At 36.3% G+C, this 26,052-nt stretch overlaps 1 protein-coding gene across 5 annotated transcripts in view; it reads left to right on the top strand.

The window, feature by feature from the left end:
* EPB41 (erythrocyte membrane protein band 4.1) overlaps positions 1 to 26,052 on the top strand; it is a 204,283-nt gene that overhangs the window by 79,755 nt on the left and 98,476 nt on the right. For 4 of the 5 annotated variants that reach the window (XM_012750476.3, XM_075995880.1, XM_075995889.1 and 1 more), the window contains exons 2-5: positions 12,202 to 12,679; positions 16,466 to 16,678; positions 18,929 to 19,033; positions 24,901 to 24,943. In XM_012750476.3, coding sequence (XP_012605930.1) covers positions 12,202 to 12,679; positions 16,466 to 16,678; positions 18,929 to 19,033; positions 24,901 to 24,943 — 839 coding nt within the window. The remainder of the gene's footprint in view (positions 1 to 12,201; positions 12,680 to 16,465; positions 16,679 to 18,928; positions 19,034 to 24,900; positions 24,944 to 26,052) is intronic. The other variant, XM_075995895.1, reaches the window with a different exon arrangement.

Consider the following 26,052-nt stretch of genomic DNA (forward strand, 5'->3'; position numbering starts at 1 on the left):
TTTTTTTTTTTTTTTTTTTTTTAGTTGTCCAGCCTCTTTCTTTCTATTTTTTTGGTAGAGATGGCGTCTCGCTCTTGCTCAGGCTTGTCTTGAACTCCTGAGCTCAAATGATGCACCCGCCTCGGCTTCCCAGAGTGCTAGGATTACAGGCGTGATTCATCATTATCTTCTGTCTCTTCTTTGACAGATTCTAGTCTCTTTAAAATAAACTACCCAGAACTGAATGTAAGATTTGAGATGCGGTATACTAGCCTGAGCAACATAGCAAGACCATATCTCTATAAAAAAGTAGAAAAAAATTAGCCAGGGTGATGGGGTGCACTTGTAGTCACAGCTACTCAGGAGGATCACTTGAGCCCAGGAGTTTGAGGTTGCAGTGAACTGTGATCATGCCACTGCCCTCATGCCCAGGCAATAAAGTGAGAACCTGTCTCCAAAAACAAAAAACCAAACCAAACAAAAAAAGATGCAATATAAATACTGAGAACTGAGGAATTGTTACTTTCCATAATATTCTTAATAGAATGAAGTCCAGGAGGTTAGAGACTTTGTTTGCCTTTCTCATTAGTGTAGCCCCACTCTTTACCACAATGCTTAGAACATCATAACATTCTCAGAAAATACATAAGGAAGAGTCAAATGAATGCTCTAGTTACTATAAATCTAAAAGTGGAGGGGACTGGTGCCGAGGCAGCATGAGATTCCACTTGTGTAGAACTTTGTTGAGTAAAGATCAGTTTCTTGTGGAAAAAAAAAAAAAGTGGAGCTAGACATTGTTAGCTGTTTTACAAATTTATTTCTGTTGAGGCATGTTCTGTCAAGACCTTAAGATCCCTTTCTTGTGAACTATTGTCAAATTGGGTAACCTGCAAGGATGGAGGTTGGTGAGGTTGGTGGGAGAGGCAAAAGCCAGATCACTGAAGAACCTGTAGTTCAAGTGAGAAATGAAGAACACTTGCACAAACATGATACTGGAAGAGGTGAAAAGTGTACTGGTTCTAAATATGTTTTGGAGGTAGACTTTAAATATGTTTTGGAGGTTTTCAGCGCTGTGTTGATTGGGAAGGGAAATGGCTAAGACAAGGGTAGTGCTTGGGATTCTGGTTTGATAGTATGATTGAGCCATTTACTGGGATAGGAAAAACAGAGAATTAAGAATTTAATTTTGGACATGTTGTATTGAGATGCTTGTGAAATAATTCATCTTTCTTCTCTTTTCTATTTTGGTTCTGTTACCATATGTGTTTCATTAAGCCATTTATCAGAGTGGGCCATGGGAGATATTTTACAAAAATGCCTTTAGGCTCAGACATGAAACTGCCTGGGTTAATAAGAAGTGGGCTAATGACAGTAAACTAGAGAAACTAAGGGCAGCAGTAGTTCTTAACTTGGTTGCAAGGCTTTTCAAGTTTCTCTGCCCAGTGTTGACTTCAGCTTCCCGAGGGATTCCCATTGTGAATATTCACTGATAACCTGAATTTACCCAGGCATTTGTTCAATTTCTCTCTGCTTCTAGCCTCCTTTGCCTTCACTTTGTTTATCTACTTACCTATTTAAAAACCTTCAATGGCATTCCACTGCTTCAGGATAAAGTTTGAACTATTTAGCATGATACTCAAGTCCTTTCATAACCTGTCTTCTTTGCCTATCTTTCCTTATCTCCTCATTCCATCTTCACATACACTCTGCATGGAAAGAGAAACATGTACATGAGTGGTGGATTTAAAACTGGTGAGAATAGAGGTGGTCTTGGCCAGATTAAATAGCCTGTCTATAACCCCTCAGTAAATAGGGGTTCTTTACCAGAGAAGCATATCTGAGGTACAAACATCTGAAGTGCCATGTTTCACAGAGACTAGCCTGAGAATTTACAATAGAATCACTACCCTGTAGTATTATAATAGTTTCATTAAAGTATGGCTTAGCTCAGTTGTCTGACACAAATTTCTTAACCTTCCAGAGCGTGTTTATTTATCTAGTAAATTAGAATGTTTACCTTATAGAATGGTTGTAAGGCAACCTGGTAAAACACATAGAATAATGTGTGGCATTTGGTAGGTACTCAGTAAATGGTAGCAACTATTATTATTATTTCAGTTAGAATCAAATCTTAAATGGTAACTCTGTGGAACATTTCCCTATTTTAGCCATATTCCAACTAGTCTGGAATTCTTGCTAGGTTCCTAAGGAGCTACAATAATCTCACTAATGCTAATTTTTCTGCCTGGAATTCCAGTTGCCCATTGCACCTCAAGTCTCTTTCTGTATTGATTGACATCTATACTCATCCCTCAAAGCACAACTTAAAAAACACCTTTTCAATGTGGCCTTTCCCAGTCACTCTAGTTGAAAGTTCTAGTTCTGTAATGCTTCACTCATAAGGCTTTGATTAAGTACCAGGTACTGCCTTGTGTTTTAGTTATTTGTATATACGTTCTATCTCCTTAAGAATTGTGTATTATTCTTTTTTGGTCCCTTTCAGAGAGCTGAGCCAAAATCTCATACATGGTTAGCACATAGTAAACACTGATAGATGTTTAGTGAGCTAATTTGAAGATTATTATGAATAATTAAATCATTAAACTTCATCCCTAAATGGTGATTATAAGGGAATTTTCTTAATGCTGCCAAACTGTAGTGTTTTTACTAAGTTTTCTATCCAAGAAGTATTAATGGAGCACTGACTGTATTAATGTTACAAAGAGATTTTTTAAAAAAAGATTAAAGATATCATCCAGCCTTTTCAATCTGCTCAGTATGGGGTTTATAAACATGTGATTTGCCTGAAGTTTATAGCCGCACACTATTAAAGAAAGTGTATCTTTGATACCAGATAGAGTATAATTCCTAGGGTTTAGAGGATTAGAATTGAGATGGAATGGTAATTCATCACTTTGTTTTCAGCACTGTGTTGATTTTTTTTTTTTTTTAAATCAAAAGACCTCTTTCTGACATTAAGTAAATAGATACCTCCTTTTGGATTTTGTATCTAGACTGAAAATAGTGTCATTTACACAGGAAGAGCCTGTTTGTAGAGCATTTATCCTGTTTTTGCTGCTTGATGTCTTTGTGTCTTTTTCTCTGGTTACTCATCCTATCTTTTGTAATGTGAAGAACTTGGCTGCATGTATAACTGATAAGTCAGAACAAGTTTATTTGCTTTTAGTAAGTGGGCCATAGGATTTTTTTCTTTTTGCTATTTTTTATTTGTTTGATTCAGATCAACCTTTGAACTAGCCAATGATACCAGCCTGGTTTATCAGTTTCAATTTAAATTCTCTCTTTCTTTTCTTTCTTTCTTTCTTTCTTTCTTTCTTTCTTTCTCTCTCTCTCTCTCTTTTTTTTTTTTTTTGGCTCTTAACTAACAGCATTGCTACCCATGTGTACAGAGCTAAAAAGAACATGTATTCATGCAACTGTCCTTATTCATTTTTATCTATTGTTTTCTTGCATAGACTGAGGTGTACCATCTCTGCTAAGTACTGCACTGTTTGAATTCTGATTGTTTTCTAGCATTTAATACATAATATTACCTGAAGTTAGTTTCAATATGTTCTAATAAAATTATTTTGCCATTCTATTTGTGTGCTTATTCTTTATGTTGTGTTCTCATCTGTTCTTTACTTATGTTCAGCTTGTTTTTTATATATGTCCAATTATGTGACAAAATGTCTTGATTCTGTACTGATAGATGTTATTCTCTAATTTTTCATACGTCTTAACTGGTTTTGGATCATAATCCCAAGAGATATAATATCAAGCCCCATAATCTCAAATGTCAAAATCCTGAAAGATCAAAATCCCTAAAGACTAAAACCACCTAACATCTAAAATCCTCCAAATCACAATCATATGATAGTTGTATCATGTTAGATGGAACTATTACTTTGCTATTATTTTTATTTGGAAATTAAGTATGGTGTAAGGAGATTCACAGGGGTACCAAGTTGATGTGGGATAGGTTTGTGGACTTAATTTTAGAGGTGTCAACTGGATTAAGGAATACTTCAAAACCTGATATTTGGGGTTGTCTGTGGGAATGTTTCCAGAGGAGATTAGTATGTGAGTCTGAGTGGACTAGATGGGGGAATATCTGCCCTCCTTGTTGGTGGGCACCATCCAATCAGCTGGGAGCTAGAGGGAATAAATACATAAGGTGAATTGGTCTCTCTCTGAGAGCTGAGACAGACTTCTTCTGCTTTGAACATTAGAACTCCAGGCTCTCCAGCCTTTGGACCCCAGGACTTACACCAGTGGCCCCCTAGGTCTTCAGGCTTTCAGCCTCAGAGTGAGAGTTAGATCATCAGCTTCCCTGGTTCTGAGCCATGGACTGAGCCATGCTACTGACATCCTAGAGTCTCCAGCTTACACACAGCATATCCTGGGACTTCTCCACCTCCATAATGGTGTGAGCCAATTCTCCTAACAAATCCCCTCTCATATATCTATATATCCTATTGGTTCTGTCTCTCTTGAGAACCCTAACACAGATTTGGTACTGGGGAGGGAAGCTGAATATCATTGATTCTTACTACTGTATTCCTTACAACACAATGGAAGAGACGTGTGAAATAGTTCCCTTGCAGAAAGACTGTGATAAGTGTATGAGGCTACTTGTGCAAGATAAAAGTTTAAAAGCTAATTATTATTGGTGCTCTGAAAACACAAAATTGCTTAATTGCAATGGCCAAGCAATAACCAAACTTTCAAATGAACTGCATATATTTGCGAAATGTATAGACTACAACCATTCTTCAAATAAAAGTACAGCGAGTGTTTTGAAGATTATAGAAGTGAAAACACAGATGAAAAACACAAGAAACCTCCCCTGCTAAACTATTCTGCCCCATCACACATAGCACCATGCTTGCCTTCAAAAAACACCCTTTGTCAAAGAATAAAAATAATTAGACAAACTCAGTGACCTTCTGAACCAAAAACACTTGCTGATATTGAGGTTCCTCTAGTGTCACAAAACTCATTAAATGGTGAACTATTCTTGATTAGGGATTTGACTATCAAGAAGATAGACTTATATTTACCACTAAATCTAACTTAGAAAAACTAGCATATGTTTCACTTTGGCTAATAGATGGCACTTTCAAAATTGTCCCCACTGTTTTTGTTTTTTAACCCCTTCCTCAGCCTCTATATCTTTTTTTTTTTTTTTTGAGACAGGGTCTCATGCTGTTGCCCTCGCTAGAGTGCAGTGGCGTCATCAGAGCTCACTGCAACCGCCAACTCCTGGGCTCCAGCAATCCTCCCGCCTCAGCCTCCTGTGCAGCTGGGATTATAGCCATACGCCACCACGCCTGGCTAATTTTTCTGTTTTTTTGTAGAAACAGGATCACGCTCTTGCTCAGGCTGGTCTTCAACTCCTAGCCTCAAAGCAATACTCTCACTTTGGCTGCTCAAAGTGTTAGGATTATAGATGTCAGCCACCTTGCTGGCTGTTTTTTTATCAATTTAATTTTATCAATTATATGCAATTCATGGCTCTGTTTTGGACTTATATGCACATTATGTATTAATAACTTGAAAAGTGAGGCACTTTATAAAGGCTTGTTTAAAGATTTGGTGGATTTTGCAGAAGAAAATGGATTTCAGTTGGATGCCCAGATCATAATGACAGATTTGGAATTAGATGTGATCTAAGATTAATTTTAAGGCGTTTCCATTAAAGTTTTTTTTTCCATTCAGCCCAATGCATTTGGCAGAAAATTCAGATGAGTGGATTGGCCAGGAGATATATTAATAGCAATGATATACAAATGTTCAGGCTACGCAAAAAAAAAAAAAAAAAAAAAAAAAAAAAAAAAAAAAAAAAAAAAAAAAAATAGCAATGATGAAAACTTCAGTTTAAAAGTGTGTCATTTGCCTGCATTGGCATTTCTTCCAGCTAATAATATCCCAGGAGTGTTTAGTAAATTAAAGCCAAATTTGCCCGAAGAAGCCAGTGACGTTACTGACTGGTTTGAAAATAATTATGTGCATGGTAGGACAAAGATGCCACCAACGGTGTTACTGTTTAGTCACCAGTATTGTTTCTGCCAAATTTGTGGTATTTATATGAGTGCATGCGAAATAGATTTCTACATGCCCAAAACAACATGAAAGCATGGCACAGAAGATGCGAAAATTTACGAATACTCATGTCCATATACATTGAATTATAGAATTTCAAAAAGAGCAACACCACATAGAAAATGAATATGAACTTACTCTCTGAGGAGAGGCATACACTAAAAGTAAAAAAGCAGCTATTCATCACAATGGAAGATGTCAAAATAGGGTTGATAATCATGAAAGTCAACCAGCTCTTATGGACTGCCTCTTTGCAATTGCCCATAATCTATCCCTCTAATACACTTTTTCATATGTTGAATTTTCTTTTCAGCTTTTTTTTTTAGTTTTTGTAATTTTTGGGTTTTTTCTCCACCATTTTAAATTGTCAGCATTATTTTTTACAATTCACTATGCTATGTATTTCATCTTTGTGTTATTTCCAATATAGGAGGTATACATTGTGTGAGATTTTAGAGAGTTCTAGTTTGCTTTATGCATTTTTTGCAAATTTGATTCTACAGAGGTGCATTATTACTAAATTGACTTTGTGTGTAAGCATTGTGCGTGCACATAGAAATGTTGAAACTTCTTCAGTAAATGAAGTGATGTCTTTTTTGTACTTCTGCATCATGAAAGATAAAATTTCTCTAGGTCTCAGCTCTTTGGGCAATTGTATATGTGATGGTGACTTATTCCAGTTTTTGATTGATCTTGTCAAGACTTAGGTTGTCAGTTACGGTATTTCAGATGATTGTAGTTATATAAACTATTTCTTTATGAATATGATTTGTCTGCTCATAACTTATATCCATGTGACTGTTGTTAGTATATCTGAGTGTATATGTTTGCAAAAATATGTATGTTATTATTGCTTATTTTATTGCGTAAAGTGGCCTATGAAGTGTTCTGTTGTGTTTTTGCATATAGCTCAAATGAATTCCCTTTTAAAAATGCAAATAAATATATCTTAAAGAATTTTAAAATTATTTTTTCTAGAATTATATTTTCAGAATTTTGGTCTTTTGAGATTTCAACACTCAGGATTATAGTATTAGGGGTTGTGTCTTTTGGGATTATGATCTGCTCCTGTCTTAATCATTCCTTCCTAAATGTGCCAAAGAGATCAAATCAATGAAGATACTCAGAACACTGAATCTGGGCAAGTGTCACACACAGCTGCATGGCAAACTTGGAGTTGCCATAGCTCTGTGGCTAAAAATTGGGAGGTCTGATTAAGCACCAAAAAGAGTTATAAAAAATGTTAATGGTTTAGCTTTTACATGTCATATGTTGCATTCTTTGCTTCATTTATTAATTCAGCAAGCATTGTTGAGCATTTATTGTGTCAAGTATTTTCCCATTGTTCATATTCTAATTTCTAAAAGCAACTTTTTTTTTTTAGACAGAGTCTCGCTTTGTTGCCCAGGCTAGAGTGAGTGCCGTGGCGTCAGCCTAGCTCACAGCAACCTCAAACTCCTGGGCTCAAGCGATCCTTCTGCCTCAGCCTCCCGAGTAGCTGGGACTACAGGCATGCGCCACCATGCCCAGCTAATTTTTTTTATATATATATATCAGTTGGCCAATTAATTTATTTCTATTTTATAGTAGAGACGGGGTCTCGCTCTTGCTCAGGCTGGTTTTGAACTCCTGACCTTGAGCAATCCGCCCGCCTCGGCCTCCCAAGAGCTAGGATTACAGGTGTGAGCCACCGCGCCCGGCCTAAAAGCAACTTTTTACCATCTTTGTTTCTTAGGCATTTTGAGGTACATTCCCGAAGTGATTGTAGTGGTTTTCTATGCCTTGCTACTCTAAATGTATTCAGTAGGCATTCCAGACCTGTTGAATCAGAATCTGTATTTTAACAAGACGGCTAGGTGATTGATGCACATTAAAGTTTAATAAGCACACATATAACATATGGAATGTTACCATCTGTGTGTTTGCATATGTGTTTAACAACCAAAGAGTACTTATACTCATTCAGCTATTTTCTTTCATGTGAAAGCAATTGTGGGAATATACTTAGAAGATATTTTCTATTTTTAAAACTATAAGAAAAAATTGTAAAATACAAGAATACTCTTCCTTTATTGAATGATACAATTAAAATATGATTAGAAGTGGAGTTTAAGTGATTTTCATATTTGCTAAAACTTTCACAAAAGGTAATTTTTAATAGATCTTTATGAGATCTCTCTGTATGAGAGATCTTTCAGTGGTGTAGGAAAATCTTAATATAGAAATGGTTTCTATTTCTTTTCAGTAAGGTGAGTGAAGGTGCCATATCTGAAATCTGAGGAGAATAGTGCTACATCCTAAGGATTTCTTGTTTATTTTTGCAAAGAAGAATGAAGTAAAAGAGTGCTCTCAAGTGAAATCTTTACCTTTTTAGAATAACTGCTGTTTAGGTATCTATTTCAAGTTTGATCACTTTAGAGATTAAAGAAAAAGAATTTTGGAAAAATCAGTTGGAATTTGGAAAATTAGCCTACTCCTGATATAAAGAGGAATTGAAGGCAATTGTATTTCCTTTATTTAAGTACAAGTATGCCTCATTCTGGGGTAACAAATTAAGAATGTATATTGGTTGGTAAATGTTTCATATAATGTTTATAAAGACTGAATTGCATACTTCATTAGCTCAGAGTAATTTGGGTGACTTACTAATGAGACTAGAAAATATACTTCTCTAAATGTTTTTATCATTTAAGATATTTTTAATGCTTAACATAAAATAATTTGAGTAGATGAGCAGTAAGAGCCCACATAAAGGCTTTTCCTTTTATTAATCAAGCTGAGTGGCCAGGTGTGGTGGCTCACGCCTGTAATCCTAGCTCTCTGGGAGGCCGAGGCGGGCGGATTGCTTGAGGTCAGGAGTTCGAAACCAGCCTGAACAAGAGTGAGACCCCGTCTCTACTATAAATAGAAAGAAATTAATTGGCCAACTGATATATATATAAAAAATTAACCAGGCATGGTGGCACATGCCTATAGTCCCAGCTACTTGGGAAGCTGAGGCAGTAGGATCGCTTGAGCCCAGGAGTTTGAGGTTGTTGTGAGCTAGGCTGACGCCACGGCACTCACTCTAGCATGGACAACAAAGCAAGACTCTATCTCAAAAAAAAAAAAAAAAAAAAAAAAAAAAATCAAGCTGAGTATCCCTAATCTGAAAATCCAAAATCGAAAACTTTTTGAGTGCCAACATGACACCACAAGTGGAAAATTCCACACATAATTGTTTAACACAGACTTTTTTTCATGCACAAAATTATTAAAACTATTGTATAAAATTACCTTCAGATTGGAAGGCTGAGGCAGGAGAATCTCTTGAGGCTAGGTGTTTAAGATCAGCCTGAGCACCATAGTGAGGCCCTGTCTCTGTAAGAATTAAAAGAAAAAAATTAGCTAGAGAGAGTGGCACCACCTGTAGTCCTAGCTACTCAGGATACTGAGGCAAGAGTATTGCTTGAGCCTGGGAGTTTGAGGTTGTAGTGAGCTATGATTGTGCCATACTATACCCTAGCTTGGGTGACAGACAATGTGACCCAGGCACACTGGGTGACAGACACTGTCATAAAGAAACAGAGAAAGAGGCCGGGCGCAGTGGCTCACGCCTGTAATCCTAGCTCTTGGGAGGCCGAGGCGGGCGGATTGCTCAAGGTCAGGAGTTCAAAACCAGCCTGAGCAAGAGCGAGACCCGTCTCTACTATAAATAGAAAGAAATTAATTGGCCAACTAATATATATATAAAAAATTAGCCGGGCATGGTGGCGCATGCCTGTAGCCCCAGCTACTCGGGAGGCTGAGGCAGAAGGATCGCTCGAGCCCAGGAGTTTGAGGTTGCTGTGAGCTAGGCTGACGCCATGGCACTCACTCTAGCCTGGACAACAAAGTGAGACTCTGTCTCAAAAAAAAAAAAAAAAAAAAAAGAAACAGAGAAAGAGAGAGAGAAATAAGTAAATAAACTTACTTACAAGATATTTGTATAATTGTATATGAAACAAATGAATTTTGTGTTTAGACTTGGGTCCTATCCCTAAGATATCTATCTCATTATGTATATATAAATATTCCAAAATCCAAATAAAGGCCAAAATCCAAAACACTTCTGGTCCCAAGCATTTTGGATGAGGGATATTCAACCCGTATACCTTTATGTATGTCAGTACTACTTATAGTGGTTTGCTACCTACTAGAAGCATGACCTTGGACAAATTACTCTCTGAGTTTCGATTTTCTCAACTATAAGATTAGATGATTCCTTTTTCTTTGCAGGGTTATTGAAAGGCTTAGTTGAGATACTATAGATATACTCTAACATTAGACCTGGCACAGAAACAGTTCCCAGTGCACTTTAGCTTTCTCCCCTTTTCACTGCTTTGTTCCATGCGTACATATTTATTCTAGGTTTAGCTCATATTTTAAGTAAGATTCCTCTTTAATTTTTCTTTTATTGTACTAGTTAAAGTTGAGTCAAGAATGTAAATTCCATGATGACACAAACCTTGTCTGTTTTCTTTTGTTTATTATGTCCCTACCACCTAGCATAGGACCTGTGCTAGGTGCTTGTTAAGTATTTGTTGAATAAATCGATGAATATCATGCATTTGGAGTAAATGTACTTGAATACATTTAGAGAATGCCTTTGTAGTTTATATTTGTCAGATATAATCAGTTGAAATTAATTCATTAAAAAAACTGTTATTACTACCTATTATGTGCCAGGTACTATTGGATATACAGTGATAAAGAAGATGGTTTCTGTACTAACAGAACTTGAATTTTAGCTGGGAGAGGAATAGGGAAGAAGGGCAATAAACCGGTAAACAAAAGATAATACCTGCAGTAGTCCTGTGAAGGTATCTGGGGGAATAAGGGCCGCTATTTTAGGTAGGGTGTGTGGAGAGGCCTCTCCAAGGGGGTGACATCTGAGCTGAGACAGCCTTCAAATAGCGGGGAGAAGAGCATTATAAGTAGAGAGAACAGCATGCCTGAAGGGCCTGAGGAGGGTATGAGCTAAATATAGTTCATTAAGTCAGATTGTTAACATCCAAATAACATTACTTCATTTTAATAATATAGTGAGGATTCAAAGACAATGTAAATGCTGCTTTTTGAGTGGTGGGCAGGGAGTACTTTTAAGTGTGGCAGTGAATCAAAGTATAAGATCATCAATAGTCAACTTCATTGCCCTGAGTTTTAAAAGTCCCCTGTGTGTTGTCTATTTAGTAAACTAGGAATGGCAATGCTCTTTGGCTATTATTGTGAGGCTTCACTAATAATACTGGGATTTTGAGATCAAGAGGCTAGAAATCAACAAGTTTGAAATATGTGAAGTCTCCAGCCTGTCTTTTCCTCCCCTACAAGTGAATCAACATTGCTTTCTAAATGTTTTTATCTTGTTTCTCTATTATTTCTCTGTTTTTCTCTATTGTAATAGCTTTACCTCCTGCTCTTAAAAATGCTGATCTTTCAAAATCATATTTATCAGAATGGAAAAGAAGACTGAGCTTAAAATGAGATACCTCTGAAAAAGGTTTAGTTTGGTATTATAACATGGAAACCCAAGGACATTTTTTGCAATTATTTCAAATGTCTAATTGTCATTGCTTTCAACCCTGATAACAAACAATCAGTATTCTGCATTAGCTGAGAAGTCTATGCATTCTAAGAAATAAAAAGAACAATAAAGACTTTGAACTTTTTAATTTGGGGTGTGGAGAATTTTGTACAAAATAATTCCTGCAAGTCCTGTACCTTCAGATTGATACTCTCAAAAGACAGTGTACAGATAAGGTCCTTTTTAAAGGAAGGATAAAACTGTATGTGCTATAAATAGTTCTGAGTACTGAATTTAATATATGATGCATTTCACTAAGGTGGCTTCAGTGGGTACTATTTTAAGCTCCTCTCTCTACATGCTTATCTTTGGTAATTCAAGGCATTAATACTTTATTCAGGATGTATAGGTAAGATATTTTTGTACTTTAATGGAAATTTTTATGTTTAATGGATTGGAATTCTGTTTGTTGGTGATTAAAAACCTAAGTATATTAATTTTTTAGAGTTTAGTGTTTTGTCTACAGTAATGTGTTTTGCTTATAAGAGCTCTTTTTCTCATTTTCTTTGTAATAGCAACATCATGACAACAGAGAAGAGTTTAGTGGCTGAGGCCGAAAATTCACAGCACCAACAACAGAAGGAAGAGGGTGAGGGAGCCACAAACTCAGGCCACCAAGAAACTCTGCTGGATGAGGCTTCTGGAACAGCAGCTGAGGGAGATAATCAGTGTGACCAGAAGCTGAAAACATCTAATGGAGACACTCCTACACATGAAGACTTGACCAAGAATAAGGAGCGGACATCAGAAAGCAGGGGCCTGTCACGACTTTTCTCCTCATTTCTCAAAAGGCCCAAATCTCAGGTGTCTGAGGAAGAAGGCAAAGAAGTAGAGTCAGATAAAGAAAAAGGTGAAGGAGGTCAGAAAGAGATAGAATTTGGAACCAGTCTTGATGAAGAGATCATTTTAAAGGCCCCAATTGCAGCTCCTGAACCTGAACTCAAAACAGACCCATCTTTGGATCTTCATTCGTTAAGCAGTGCAGAAACACAGGTAAGGATGTTTGAATATGGGAAGTGGGTATAATATAGGCAGGTTATATACTTTTCATTTAAGAACATTTGGTTTTATTTCTTACTAGCCAGTTAAGTTAGCCATTGATCATAATAAGTAACATGGAGCTTTGTAGTTTCTGCTTTAAAGAAATTAATATAGTCATTGGAAACTTGATTTTTAAAAGGATATTTATACTATATAAATTAAAAAAAACCACAAAAGTATCAAATGAGTTTATTCAGCCCATATATCATTTTGCTGTAATAATGGAACAAATTCAAGATTTTCATAAGAAGGGAAAAAAGAAGTGATGGTTTAGAGTTGATTTTGGTAGAATTATAGGATGGGATAGTTACCAGCAAATGTGGTCCTTTTATGGAAATTTTGGAAAAGCTACATGATGAATTCAAACCATCAGAGACATGTAATAGATTTAAGCCATGCCTGTCTTATTTTCTTCATCATCTTTAACTGTATCATATTGTTACAAAGTGTAAGAGATAGATGAGGACGTCTAGTTCTTTCTATCATCTGTATAATATATATTAGTCTGGGACCTTAATTGTGTTACAGTATAGTTAAACTAAACTTGAATTGTGAGTCTGTTTATTTGTCCAAAAAATGTGGGAAACTATTAGTACTGTAACTCAAATATTATTTTCTAGGAATCTCATTTATTTTAAGCCTTACTATCTATAAATTGAATTATTTTCGAAGTCTTCTTATTTCTGAAGCATGTGAACATTATATACATTGTTAAAAATATAAGTCCTGTATGTTTCTATTATAGGTGTAAGGTTTAGGCTATATAGTTTTAGTAAAACTTTCTAAAAATTTTACATATATTTCTATAAATACTACTTATATATTCAGAGTGCTCTGAGTAAAATTTAGGATAAAATTGTAATTATGTACTTGCTATTAGTGAAACAAGGTTGAAAACAGATTTACCATATAGTGTAATAGTTAAGAATGCAGGCTATAAATCAGAGGATTCAAATCACAGAGAAGTGACACTTTTGACTTTATTAATTTCTTCCTCTCTACAATGGGGATAATGATATCCACCTCATTTGGTTATTGTGAGGATTATAAGAGAGAAACATGTAACCCTATTAGGCATTGCCTGACATTTAAGAAGCACTCAACAAATGTTAGCCATAATATTATTACTCTGTAAATAAACACAAATGGTAAAGACAAAGAAACTCTGTATATCTTAATATCATTAATTTAATTTAATTTTAGGCATACCAAAAGAGGTAGATTACATTATCTTTCAGGAAGCCTAGTACTTTGAAGAGGTTTTTAACTGCTTTTTCCCCCTTCTGCTTTATGTAGGGAAAAATCCATATCTTGTTTTAGTTAGCATTTGAATCAGAACTTGCCTATTTTGTCTAAAGATCATGATTTGTACTCAAGTTGAAGCAGATGACAGACAAAATTAATTTTAGATTTAACTGAAATCTCATTTATTAAGAAAATTTAGAACTGAAATAAATTGTATGCAGGTGTTTATGAAGAAAAAGAAACAGGCCGGGCGTGGTAGCTCCCTGTAATCCTAGCCCTCTAGGAGGCCGAGGCAGGCGGAATGCTCGAGGTTAGGAGTTCGAAACCAGCCTGAGCAAGACCCCGTCTCTACCAAAAATAGAAAGAAATTAATTGACCAACTAAAAGTATATATACAAAAAATTAGCTGGGCATGGTGGTGCATGCCTGTAGTCCCAGCTACTCAGGAGATTGAGGCAGTAGGATCACTTGAGCCCAGGAGCTTGAGGTTGCTGTGAGCTAGGCTGACGCCACGGCACTCACTCTAGCCTGGGCAACAAAGTGAGACTCTGTCTCAAAAAAGAAAAAAGAGGTTAGAGCTGGAACCCATACTACTAAGTGAAGTTTCCCAAGAATGGAAAAACAAGCACCACATATACTCACCAGCAGACTGGTATTAACTGAGCAGCACCTAAGTGGACACATAGGTACTACAGTAATAGGGTATTGGGCACGTAGGAGGGGGAAGGGGGGTGGGTATATACATACATAATGAGTGAGATGTGCACCATCTGGGGGATGGTCATGCTGGAGACTCAGACTTGGGGGGGAGGGGAGGAATGGTCATTTATTGAAACCTTAAAATCTGTACCCCCATAATATGCTGAAATAAAAAAAAATAGTAAAAAAAAAGAAAAAGAAACAATAAATTGTTATTAATACAATTTCAAGGGAATATTGTTTAAAGGAGCAAACTATTTTAGGTGTTTTGTAAGCTAACATTTATAATCAAAACCTTTTGGGTGAGAACCTTGTGGATAAAGGTTTAACATAAGTTTGCGTTATAAGATTGTACCACTCTTTCTACAGTATCTTGGATTTTTTTGAAGCCATATATCAGTTTTAATTCTTGTTTATTAATTCATTTAACAAGTATTTATTGAAAACCTACCATATATACCAGGACCTAGGTTGTATATACCTTGGTAAATAAAAATTTAAAAATGGTGAAAAGGTTTAAGATCATAGATTGTGAAACCAGACTGATAGATGATTTAGTAATCCTAAGCATGTTCTTCTCCAGCTTCAGTTTCACATTTGTCAAGTGGGAATAATAATATTACTTGCCCTATGGAGTGATTATGAGGATTAAGTGAATTCATATAAGTGATGCTCTTAGAATAGTAACTGGCCCATTGTAATTGTTTTATAAATGTTTACAATTATTATTATGATATTAATAGAACAGACATGGTTCCTACCCTTTTGGACATTACAGTCTAATGGAAGAGACAAAAAAGTACAAATACAAAATATTTGTATTTATATTTTGTGTAAATACAAAATATGTACTGTAATAAGTGTTATGAATGTAACAAACAAGGCACTGATGTGAAAAATAGTAGAGTGGGCATAGAATGGATAGGATAGCCAATGAAAGCCTCTCTGCCGATGCATGTGAGAGGGTTGGGAAGGATGAGAAGAAGCCTTTTAGACCATCTCTAAGTTATCTAATGCAGGAGCCAAATAATTAAATTCTTTTTCCTAATTGTCAACCAAGTATTCTTTTGAAGGAAAAGAATTAGTAGGATTTAGTTAAAAATCTTTCAGCAGTTTTATTATGTTGAAAGTAAGGAAATATATGCCAAAAATGTTATCCTACTTATTTGTATTACTTTGGAATGATTTAATGATTACCCTAGAGAGACCCAGATTTCAATCTCTCTCTCTCTTCTTTTAAGTTTTTAACATTTAGTATGATTGATATGGGGTAGAAAGGGGTTAACTGGCAGGTAGTTACAATTTTTAACCGATTACATATGCTTGCTTAATGCTCTAAAATTGGTCCCAAGCACTTCTCTTAGCTATTTATTAAATTTAGAATATGTAACAAATTGTATCTTATTTTGCAATTCATAAGACTACCTTGCTAAAATTGAGGAGCATCGGGCAGAGATAATAAAGTTTTGATAAACTTTAATAATATCATATAATGGCATAGTCAGGAAGAATATATAATGCTGAGAGTAATAGATTGGTGTCCTTTGGTTTACCTGAAACCTTCATTTATTGAATTGATGGGATTCTACCTGAGAATAGCAAAGTCTGTAGATCGTTTGGGGGAGTATAATATCTTTTATAGACAAATAATTATTTAATATTAATGTCATTTATTTAATAATTTTTCATCTTCAGTTAGTACATTTATTGATAAGATTATTGTAGATAAATGTGTATACAGCATGTTTTGTGACATGTCTTTATTACTGACATGGTGATGTCATGAACACGTAGCCCGCTCAGGAAGAACACAGAGAAGATCTAGATTTTGAAACTAAGGAAGAGGAAGGATTTGAAGAGTGCTCCAAAGTAGAAGTAAAAGAAGAAAGTCCTGAATCAAAAGCAGAAAGAGAATTAAAGGCTTCCCAGAAATCAATCAGAAGACACAGAAACATGCACTGCAAGGTTTCTTTGTTGGATGACACAGTTTATGAATGTGTTGTAGAGGTGAGTGGATTTTAGTTTCCAGTAGTCAGAACTATTACAGATTATTTCACATAGAGTTGGGTAAGTGGTGACTTCACCTGAGTTAAGACTCACTGTAATACTATTTCTGTGGACTAAAATGTTAATGGTGATTTTTCTGGAGGTAGGGGTATGGAAGGATTAGGAGGGAGTCTTACTTTCTTCTCCAATTTTTTTCTGTATCTGCCAAAATCTTTTGATTTGACAATGTGTTACTTTTATAATCAAAAAATAATTTTGTTTTAAAAAAGTTTGTTATTTATAGAGTGACTTTCCATGCCTAGATTTCTCAGGATAGCCTCAATTTCTGACATTAGGTCCAATTATCTCAATAATTATACTTGTCAAAAAAATTACTATTGGCCAGGCATGGTGGCTCACGCCTGTAATCCTAGCACTCTGGGAGGCCGAGGTGGGAGGATTGCTCAAGGTCAGGGGTTCAAAACCAGCCTGAGCAAGATAAAAAATTATCCGGGCATGGTGGCGCGTGCTTGTAGTCCCAGCTACTGGGGAGGCTGAGGCAGAAGGATCACTTGAGCCTAGTAGTTTGAGGTTGCTGTGAGCTAGGCTGATGCCACGGCACTCTAGCCCAGGCAACACAGTGAGACTCTGTCTCAAAAAAAAAAAAAAAATTACTATCTATTAACATTTCTGTTCTCCTAGATCTAAACCTTAATATGCTTTAGTGTACTTAATGTATTTCTTTAGCTTCATGAGATAGCATATAAAGAAAATTTAAATTAATTAATGCTATTTCTTAAAATTCTCTATTATTTAATAATAGTATAGAATAAGTAACTAAATAGAATAAGTTACTGAGTAGAATAAGTAACTGAATCAGGATTGAATAAAAATGTCAAAGTTATTAGTACTCTTTTTACTTTTTCAGGATGAGTTGAAAGGAAAAATTTATGACAATATTTTTTAAAACTAGAGCAGTAGTCAATTAGGAGATTCTTTTTTTTTTTTTTTGAGACAGAGTCTCACTCTGTTGCCCTGGCTAGAGTGAGTGCCATGGCGTCAGCCTAGCTCACAGCAACCTCAAACTCCTGGGCTCAAGCAATCCTCCTGCCTCAGCCTCCCGAGTAGCTGGGACTACAGGCATATGCCACCATGCCCGGCTAATTTTTTCTGTATGTATTACTTGGCCAATTAATTTCTTCCTATTTATAGTAGAGACGGGGTCTCGCTCTTGCTCAGGCTGGTTTCGAACTCCTGACCTCAAGCAATCCGCCCGCCTCGGCCTCCCAGAGAGCTAGGATTACAGGCGTGAGCCACCGTGCCCAGCTAGGAGATTCTTGATACATGAGCAATTGTAGTTGTTACTAATAATAGCTTTTATTAATAAAATATATAATTTATACATACTTGTATTTTAGGTGTGCAACAAATTATTTCTGAATTGAATTATTTGTGTGCAAATGCAAATATATTTCAAGCACAAATAGTCTAAAATATTATGCTATATTTAGTAATAGGTATTCTCTCTCCAAATTTTAAGAAGGAAATTAAAAAAATGTACTATTACACTTGGAAATAGCTACAATGCCTGGTAACTAGAGAAAACCTAGGATCTACTTTTTCTGTTTCTTTTTTAAAATTTTTATTTATTATTTTTTTAGAGATAGGGTCTCACTGTATCACCCAGGCTGAAATGCAGTGGCATCGTCATAGCTCACTGCAACCTTGAACTCCTGGGCTCAAGTGATCCTCCTGCCTCAACCTCCCGAGTAGCTAGGACTGTAGGTGTACAACACTGTGCCTGGCTAATTTTTTTAAAAAATTTTTTTGTAGAGACAAGGTCTTGCTATGTTGTCCAGGCTAGTTCAGAACTCCTGGCCTTGAGTGATCATCCTGCCTTGGCCTCCTGACAGTGCTGACAGGCCACTGTACTTGGCCTGTTTTTTCTCTTTCTTGCTACTAGCTAGTTTAGAGATGGGGAAAGCTATTTTACACTCATTTATCCCATTCAGATGAAGATCCAGATATGGATCCTTTATATATGAAACCCTTGGGGACAGATATGTTCCAGAATTCAGAATATTTCGGATTTTAGAAAGGCTCTTGGGAGGCAGAGGTGGAGGATCACTTGAGCCCAGGAGTTTCAGGCTGCAGTCCACTGTGATCACACCTGAGCCACTACACTCCAGCCCAGGTAGCATGGTGAGACTGTCTTTAAAAAATAAAAAGAAAAGAAAATTTCAACTAAAATATGTACATATATCTTTGCAGAAACATGCTAAGGGACAAGATTTGCTTAAACGAGTATGTGAGCACCTCAACCTTTTGGAAGAAGACTATTTTGGTCTAGCCATTTGGGATAACACAACCTCTAAGGTGAGGAGACTGCTTGCAATATAAGAAGCAGACAAAAAATGTGTTTTAATTCTTTTGTTATTGTTGTTAAGAATGTATTTGTACTTGCCTCTCCAAGACACAGTGTACTTAGAGTTATTCCTGTCTATTCTTGTTTCTCAGATGTTCCTGCTATTTTCCTTCTAGAATTAACATTTTAAAGAAAAGACAATTGTTGATGTGTTCTTTCATCTTTGAGATAAAGTATCTACTGTATGTTTTTAAAAGGCAGGGAAAATAAAGAGTTATTATGCCCTGATTAGCAAGTACCATATATGCCAATAACTTAAATTAGTGTTGTATCTAATACATAGGAGGTTCATAATATATTTGATGAAATATTAATATTATAGTTATCATTACATTATAATTATGTAAAATTATGATGTATAATTATAATTTGAAAGCAATGTTATGTAAGAGAATAAAGTTCCAATATTATTGAAACAGTCATATAGTGAATCTGACATTTCTTCCAACTTAAAAAGAAGCTAGTTGTTAGCTTTTGAAGGAAGTAAAAGAATGAGTGAGAACATGGAGAAAGGAAGAAAGGTTAAAAGTAAAGTATTTATCTCAGAACATAATCTTGAATTATTTCCTGAGCCAGTTATTTGAAAATTGCAAATATTCAGCTTAAAATCTAATGATGAAAACTTTAGTTCTGTTTTCACAATTATTTGCAGGTACTGTACTAGATGATACAGATACAACTGTGAATAAAGTAGACATGATCCCTGCTCTCTGGAGCTTCTAGTTTAGTATGAAGATAACATTAATTACTGGTTTGATGAGTGTTATAGAAAAGGAAGTACAGGATGTCATGAAAGAGGGTATGACCTGGGAAGTCTTCTCTTAGGAGATGATGGCTAAGCCCAGATGTGAAGGATAAAATGGTCAAGTGAAATGGAGAGAGAACAGCTTTTGTGAAAGAAAAGCTGGAGTTGAGGCAAGGCCAATGGCTCACACCTATAATCCTAGCACTTTGGGAGGCTGAGGTCGGAGGGTTGCTTGAGGTCAGGAGTTTGAGACCAGCCTGAGCAAAATCAAGACCCTGTCTCTACTAAAAATAGAAAAAATTATCCAGGTGTGGTGGCACATGCCTGTAGTCCCAACTACTTGGAGGCTGGGGTAGGAAGATCACTTGAGCCTGGGAGTTGGAGGTTGCAGAGAGCCAGGCTGACACCACTGCACTATAGCTGGGGGCAATAGAGGGAGACTCTGTCTCAAAAAAAAAAAAAAAAGAAAAAGAAAAAGAAAAGAAAACTGATTGTTTCACATCCGGTTATTTACTTGTAAGAGTTAAAGCAGAGAAGACCTCCTCATTAAGCTGACTCAGGTAGACTGGAGTCTCTGGTTTTCAGGAAAAACTGGTCTCTTCAGGGATCTACCTGCTTCCTCTAAGTTTCACTGTGATCATATGGTCTTTAGGATGAGGGACTCCATTTTGGTTTGGTCTGGTCTGTTGGGGCTAATGAAGGAGCTCAGTCTTTAAACAGTGGTCTCCCCTAATTTTTGTTTAACACTATCATTCCCTATTTATCTACTGTCAATAAGCCAAATTTCTGGATAATGCCCTCTAGAAGTATGTAGATATTCACGAAATGATTAAATCTGTAATAAATCTTTTTTAGTTGTCTAAGTTTTCTGTCATTCTGAAAACACAAAAGATACTAGAGTTATAAAGCCTTTGGGGGCTCATCCTCTCGTTTTTGCAGATGAGAAAACTTAACCATATAAACCCAGAGGGATATCCTATAAGTTGCACAATTTACTTCTGCAGCTTCTTGCTTGCTGCCCCTTCCGAAGTGATTTTCTGCTTCAGCTTTTTATTCCTTTTCCCTTGATTTTTATATTTCATCTTTGTTTCTTGTTTTTTTTTTTTTGTTTTTTTTTTTGAGACAGAGTCTCACTTTGTTGCCCAGGCTAGAGTGAGTGCCGTGGCATCAGCCTAGCTCACAGCAACCTCAAACCCCTGGGCTCAAGCAATCCTGCCTCAGCCTCCCAAGTAGCTGGGACTACAGGCATGCGCCACCATGCCCAGCTCTTTTTTTTTTAATATGGGGGTCTCTTTCTTGCTCAAAGCTGGTTTTGAACTTCTGACCTCAAGCAATCCGCCCTGCCTCGGCCTCCCAGAGTGCTAGGGTTACAGGCGAGAGCGCCGGCCTGTTTCTTGTTTTCTTTTTCCTACTTACAGAATTGGTTCATGTTGTGAAAAAAATGTGAACCATAATACAATTAGAGAAAAATATGTTATCTTTTTTCCTTTTCCAATGTCTAGTGCCTTCTTTTTGTGTATGTAAAGATTTGTCCTTAGCATATGTAACTTCTCTCCTTAAGAGCTTTGTGTTTTGTTTGTAGACAACTGGGTACTTTTAGCAGGGAGGAAGGGTAATTGAATTGACTTTTCCTCATATTGAATGGCTGGCTGGCTTACTTTCTCTACTGACTGCATGATAATAGGCCTATTGCCAGACTGAGTCTGGCAAGAGAAGAGGAAAAGCAGTCAGAAGCAAACTTCTGTAGCTCTGTGAGAGATTTATTGCCATTATGAATCAAAGTTATATGAGTTAAATATTTGCTTCCTATGTTTTATTCCTGCTTAGAATTAGTTATTTATGAATGAATCAAGGAGTTTTTTCCTTGGGGAAAAGTCACCCACATTAATTCCACCTCCCACTGAATTCCCTTTCTAAGAAAAAACCTTGAGCTCTTGTGGTAAATAATGAGAATTTTAAATTAGAACTACATTCAGTTTAATGGTATATGGTTATCTTTTTTCTCCCTCCGTTTCCCATATGGATGAATTTTCTTATCTTTGGAATCAGATAATCAACTCTGAAAAGATAATCAGTCATAGCCAGCCAGGAGAGTCTTTCTCTCACCTTCAAAGGCAAAGAGCAAACCTGAGTGGAGTGAATATTAAATCAAGAGTGTGAGGAATTTAGTTTATAGTCATCTTAAAGGATTGTTTCCCATTGATTCATGATTGGCTATGAAGGCAAGTGCCAGTAATGATTATATCTTTATTGTCCGGCAAATTAGACTGAGATGAATTTTGTAAATATACTTGCAGAGTAGGGAGGCTGCAGTTGGGATCTTTTGCTAAGGAAATTTGGGTCAACATCTCTAGTGGATTTAAATGTTGCTTTTTTTAGCACTTAAAGAGTGAGATGTAGAATTACCTGCACTATAGAGTTTCTATAAACATGTCTTGGAGCAGTGATTTGAAGTCAGCATCCTAACAGCAGCATAAACAATGGTTATTCCTTGAATTAAGACAGACTTCTGAAGCTGATAGGTAAGTCTTTTATCTCAAAAGACAAGAATTTGTATAAATCACTTGTGTATGTGTGAGGATTTTAAGATATCCAGATAAATGTAGCTGATAGCCAACTCAGGGCATGTAGTTCTTTCTTAGAACATTATGACCTAGGGTTATAAATGCTGCAAAACATATGAAAAGCTTCTATTCATTTTACCTCTTTAAATGACATTGCCCTAGTTGAAACTTTATTATTTCTATACTGGTTTACTTCACTGTCATCATTCATTCATTCTTCGTTAGTTCTCTCATTCATAAACATTTATTGAACAGTATCTGTCTTGTGCTGGGCAGAGCTATAAAAGACATAGTCTGTTTCTTCATGGAGCTCCCAGACTGAATAGAGGACAGCAGTAAGATGTGGGCACTCACATAGACATGGAGTTAGGAAGGGTTTTCTGCAGAAGGTAATGTCAGGCCTGAATTATAAGAGATAGTCAGAAATCTTCAAGATGAAGAGATGGAGACAGAATATTCCAAGTAGAAGAAACAACATATGAGAAGGTGTTTTGAAATAGAAGAGCACATGGGAGGCCTGTAATATTTCAGTTGAATGAATGAAGATGTATACCAGGAGGCCTGGTGCGGTGGCTCATGCCTGCAATCTCAGCACTTTGGAACACTGAGACAAGGAAGATCACTTGAAGCCAGGAGTTCAAGACCAGCCCGAGCAAGAGTGAGACCCATCTCTCCCAAAAAAAGAAGAAGAAAAATTAGCTAGCTGGATGAAGTGGTGCACGCCTACAGTCCCAGCTGTTTGTGAGGCTGAGGCAGGAGGATTGCTTGAGCCTAGGAGTTTGAGGTTGCAGTGAGGTATGATAATGCCACTGCACTCTAGCCCAGGTGGTGCAGCAAGACCCCGTCCCAAAAAAAAAAAAAAAAAAAAAAATACATATCAGGATATTGCTGTTCATCTCTATATTGTTTGGAAACTTTTTAAGCTCAAGAAAGAATGTGATTCTTTTTAATGCATGAACTTAAATTCTGTTTAAAATGTTTACATATTTAACTCACAAGATATGATTGATAGAATGTACTCTTGAAAGGAATCTGTACCACCGAATATATTCAAATAGAAACTAGAAGATTATCTAGGATTTTAGGGAGCATCTTAAGATCTCTACTGAAATACAATTTTATAACTTGTTCTCTCAATATTTTGTTGTTTTATAGGTAAGTCCTATTTCTTTCTTCTAGCTATAACCCTCTCTTCTCCTGTCCTTCACAACCACCATGCTCTTTGAGAAATTAGTTTGTACATATTATCTCTATTTCCTCACTGCCTATTAGTATAACACAATGCAAGGAAGTGTGTAAATCATACATGTACATCTCAAAGAATTTTTACAGAGTGAACATGTCTGTGTAAACTCTCCAAAGGCAAGAAAAATGAACATTACCAGAACTCCAGAACCCCCTTTTGTGCCTCTTCCTCGTTACTTCCCCCCACTCCTACCAGTTGGTACCCCTCACCACCCCTTGTCAAAAGTAACTTCTTCCTGATATCTATCACCATCAATTAGTTTTTCCTGTTGTGCTATCAAATTTTGTTCATTCTATCTATGTAACTACATATTTGCACCCATTAATCACCCCCACGATATCCCCCACGCCCTGCTACCCTTTGCAGCCTCTGGTAATCATCATTCTACTCTCTATCTCTGTGAGATCAATTGTTTTTTAATATTTTGCTCATACGTATGAGTGAGAATATGCGAGATTTGTCTTTTTGTGCTTGGCTTATTTCACTTAATATAGTGTTCTCCAGTTCCATCCATGTTATTGCAAATGGCAGGATTTCATTCTTTGTGGCTATATATTCCATTGTGTATATGTACCATAATTTTATCTGTTCATCCATAGATGGATGCTTAGGTTGATTCTAAATCTTGGCTGTTGTGAATAGTGCTGCAATAAACATGGAAGTACAGATATCTTTTTGATACACTGAATTCTCTTATTTGGGTATATACCCAGCAGTGGGATTGCTCAATCCTATGGTAATTCTACTTTTAGTTTTGTGAGGAACCTCCATACTGTTCTCCATAGTGGTTGCACTTACATTCCCACCAACAGTGTACCGAGGGTTCCCGTTTCCCCACATCCTCAGTAGCACTAGCCTGTCTTTTTGATGAAAGCCATTTTAACTGAGGTGAGATGATATCTCATAGTTTTGAAACTTTTGCTGTTTACTAAGAGACTTACATATATTAACTCACTAATCTTCATAATAACTATGAGGTAGGCACATACTACTACTATCTCATTTTATAGATAAGGAAATCAAGATACAGAGATCCTAAAGTCACTCAGCCAGAAAGTAGTGGAACTAGGATTCAAGCTCAACTGTTTGGCTCCCCTTTCTCTGCTCAAAATCACTATGCTTTCTGAAATTAATGCAAAGAGTATCAAGGGAAATGTAGGTTGATTTGGAGGCACTATTTGAAGATGGTCAGTGATCCTGCTTCCAGTACGCTGTTGTTGATGTTTTGGAGCTCTGTGTGAATGCTTTTTCTTCTTTTTACAGACATGGCTGGACTCTGCCAAAGAAATAAAAAAGCAGGTTCGTGGTAAGTGGATATAGCCCTTTTTATAGTTCTTTCTTTCTTTTAGTAGGTCAGAGGATTTCCAGCCATTTCTGGCTATGAGTCAGTCACTTTAGAATCCTGACTATTGCAGATTGCTTTGAAATTGAGATAAAGCCTTCCCCTGGAAGGAGGAGATTCCATAATAGAAAAATGTAGCAGAGGTGGACACTATGGAGATGTAGGTCAGATCTTGATGATTTTTTTTTTTTTTACAACTAGGCAAAGTTGGGGAAGATAGGAACAGTTGAGAGTAACAGAAGATGGAAACAAACAAAGACGAGAAAAGAAAAAGGATAGGGGAGTCAGTTCTCAAAATGTTAGTGAAACTACAGTGGCCTATTACAAGGAGTTTGCTGCCAGATCCTGTTCCTTTTAAATTGTCCTGGACTATTACATTGTAACTGTTCCATGTTCTCCTCCCTATAGTCCTTTTCATTCCTTTCAACAGTTCTCTCCCAAAATTTGAAATATAAAGGGCTGTGGAAGAAAAGACTTGCTTACCAAGCTGGCACTTCTGACATTATGGCTTTGCTCCTAGTGCTAAGCCCTCTCGTGTATATTCTTGCTATACATTCTGATCAGACTAGTATTCTGGGATAAATATCTCTGAGTTGAAAAAAAGTGTAGATTAGTATTTTGCAGTACCAAGTTCAATGGGCTAGCTAAGGGGTATAGACTTTTTTTTCTTGATTTAGACTATTTGTCCTTTTAGTTTAGTTTAGTTTTAAAGAAACTTCCAGGAAATGCAATAGTCATTATTCATCATGATTAGTAAGTTAACTCTGTCACCTGAAAACAAACTTTACATTTCATTTGTTTCTTAAAAGGAAACACTTTTGTTATGGTGAAATGTTTTCCTTTACATCCTGTTTATAATTGCTTTAACTTTCTTAAAGTAGAGAAACAAAATACTCCTTTGGACTGACAACGCTCCCCATATTTGCTCCCTACCTATAAAAGCTATATTAAAATGCAAGTCAGAGAAAATATATTCAGAATATTTGGGACATAACAAGATAAACCTAACTCCCAGCCCCTTTTAATGTAAATACTTTTAACATTCAGTATTATTCGGGAACAAATGGTTGTAT

This window comes from Microcebus murinus, chromosome 2, assembly GCF_040939455.1.
Source record: "Microcebus murinus isolate Inina chromosome 2, M.murinus_Inina_mat1.0, whole genome shotgun sequence".
NCBI classification, from domain to species: Eukaryota; Metazoa; Chordata; class Mammalia; order Primates; family Cheirogaleidae; genus Microcebus; species Microcebus murinus.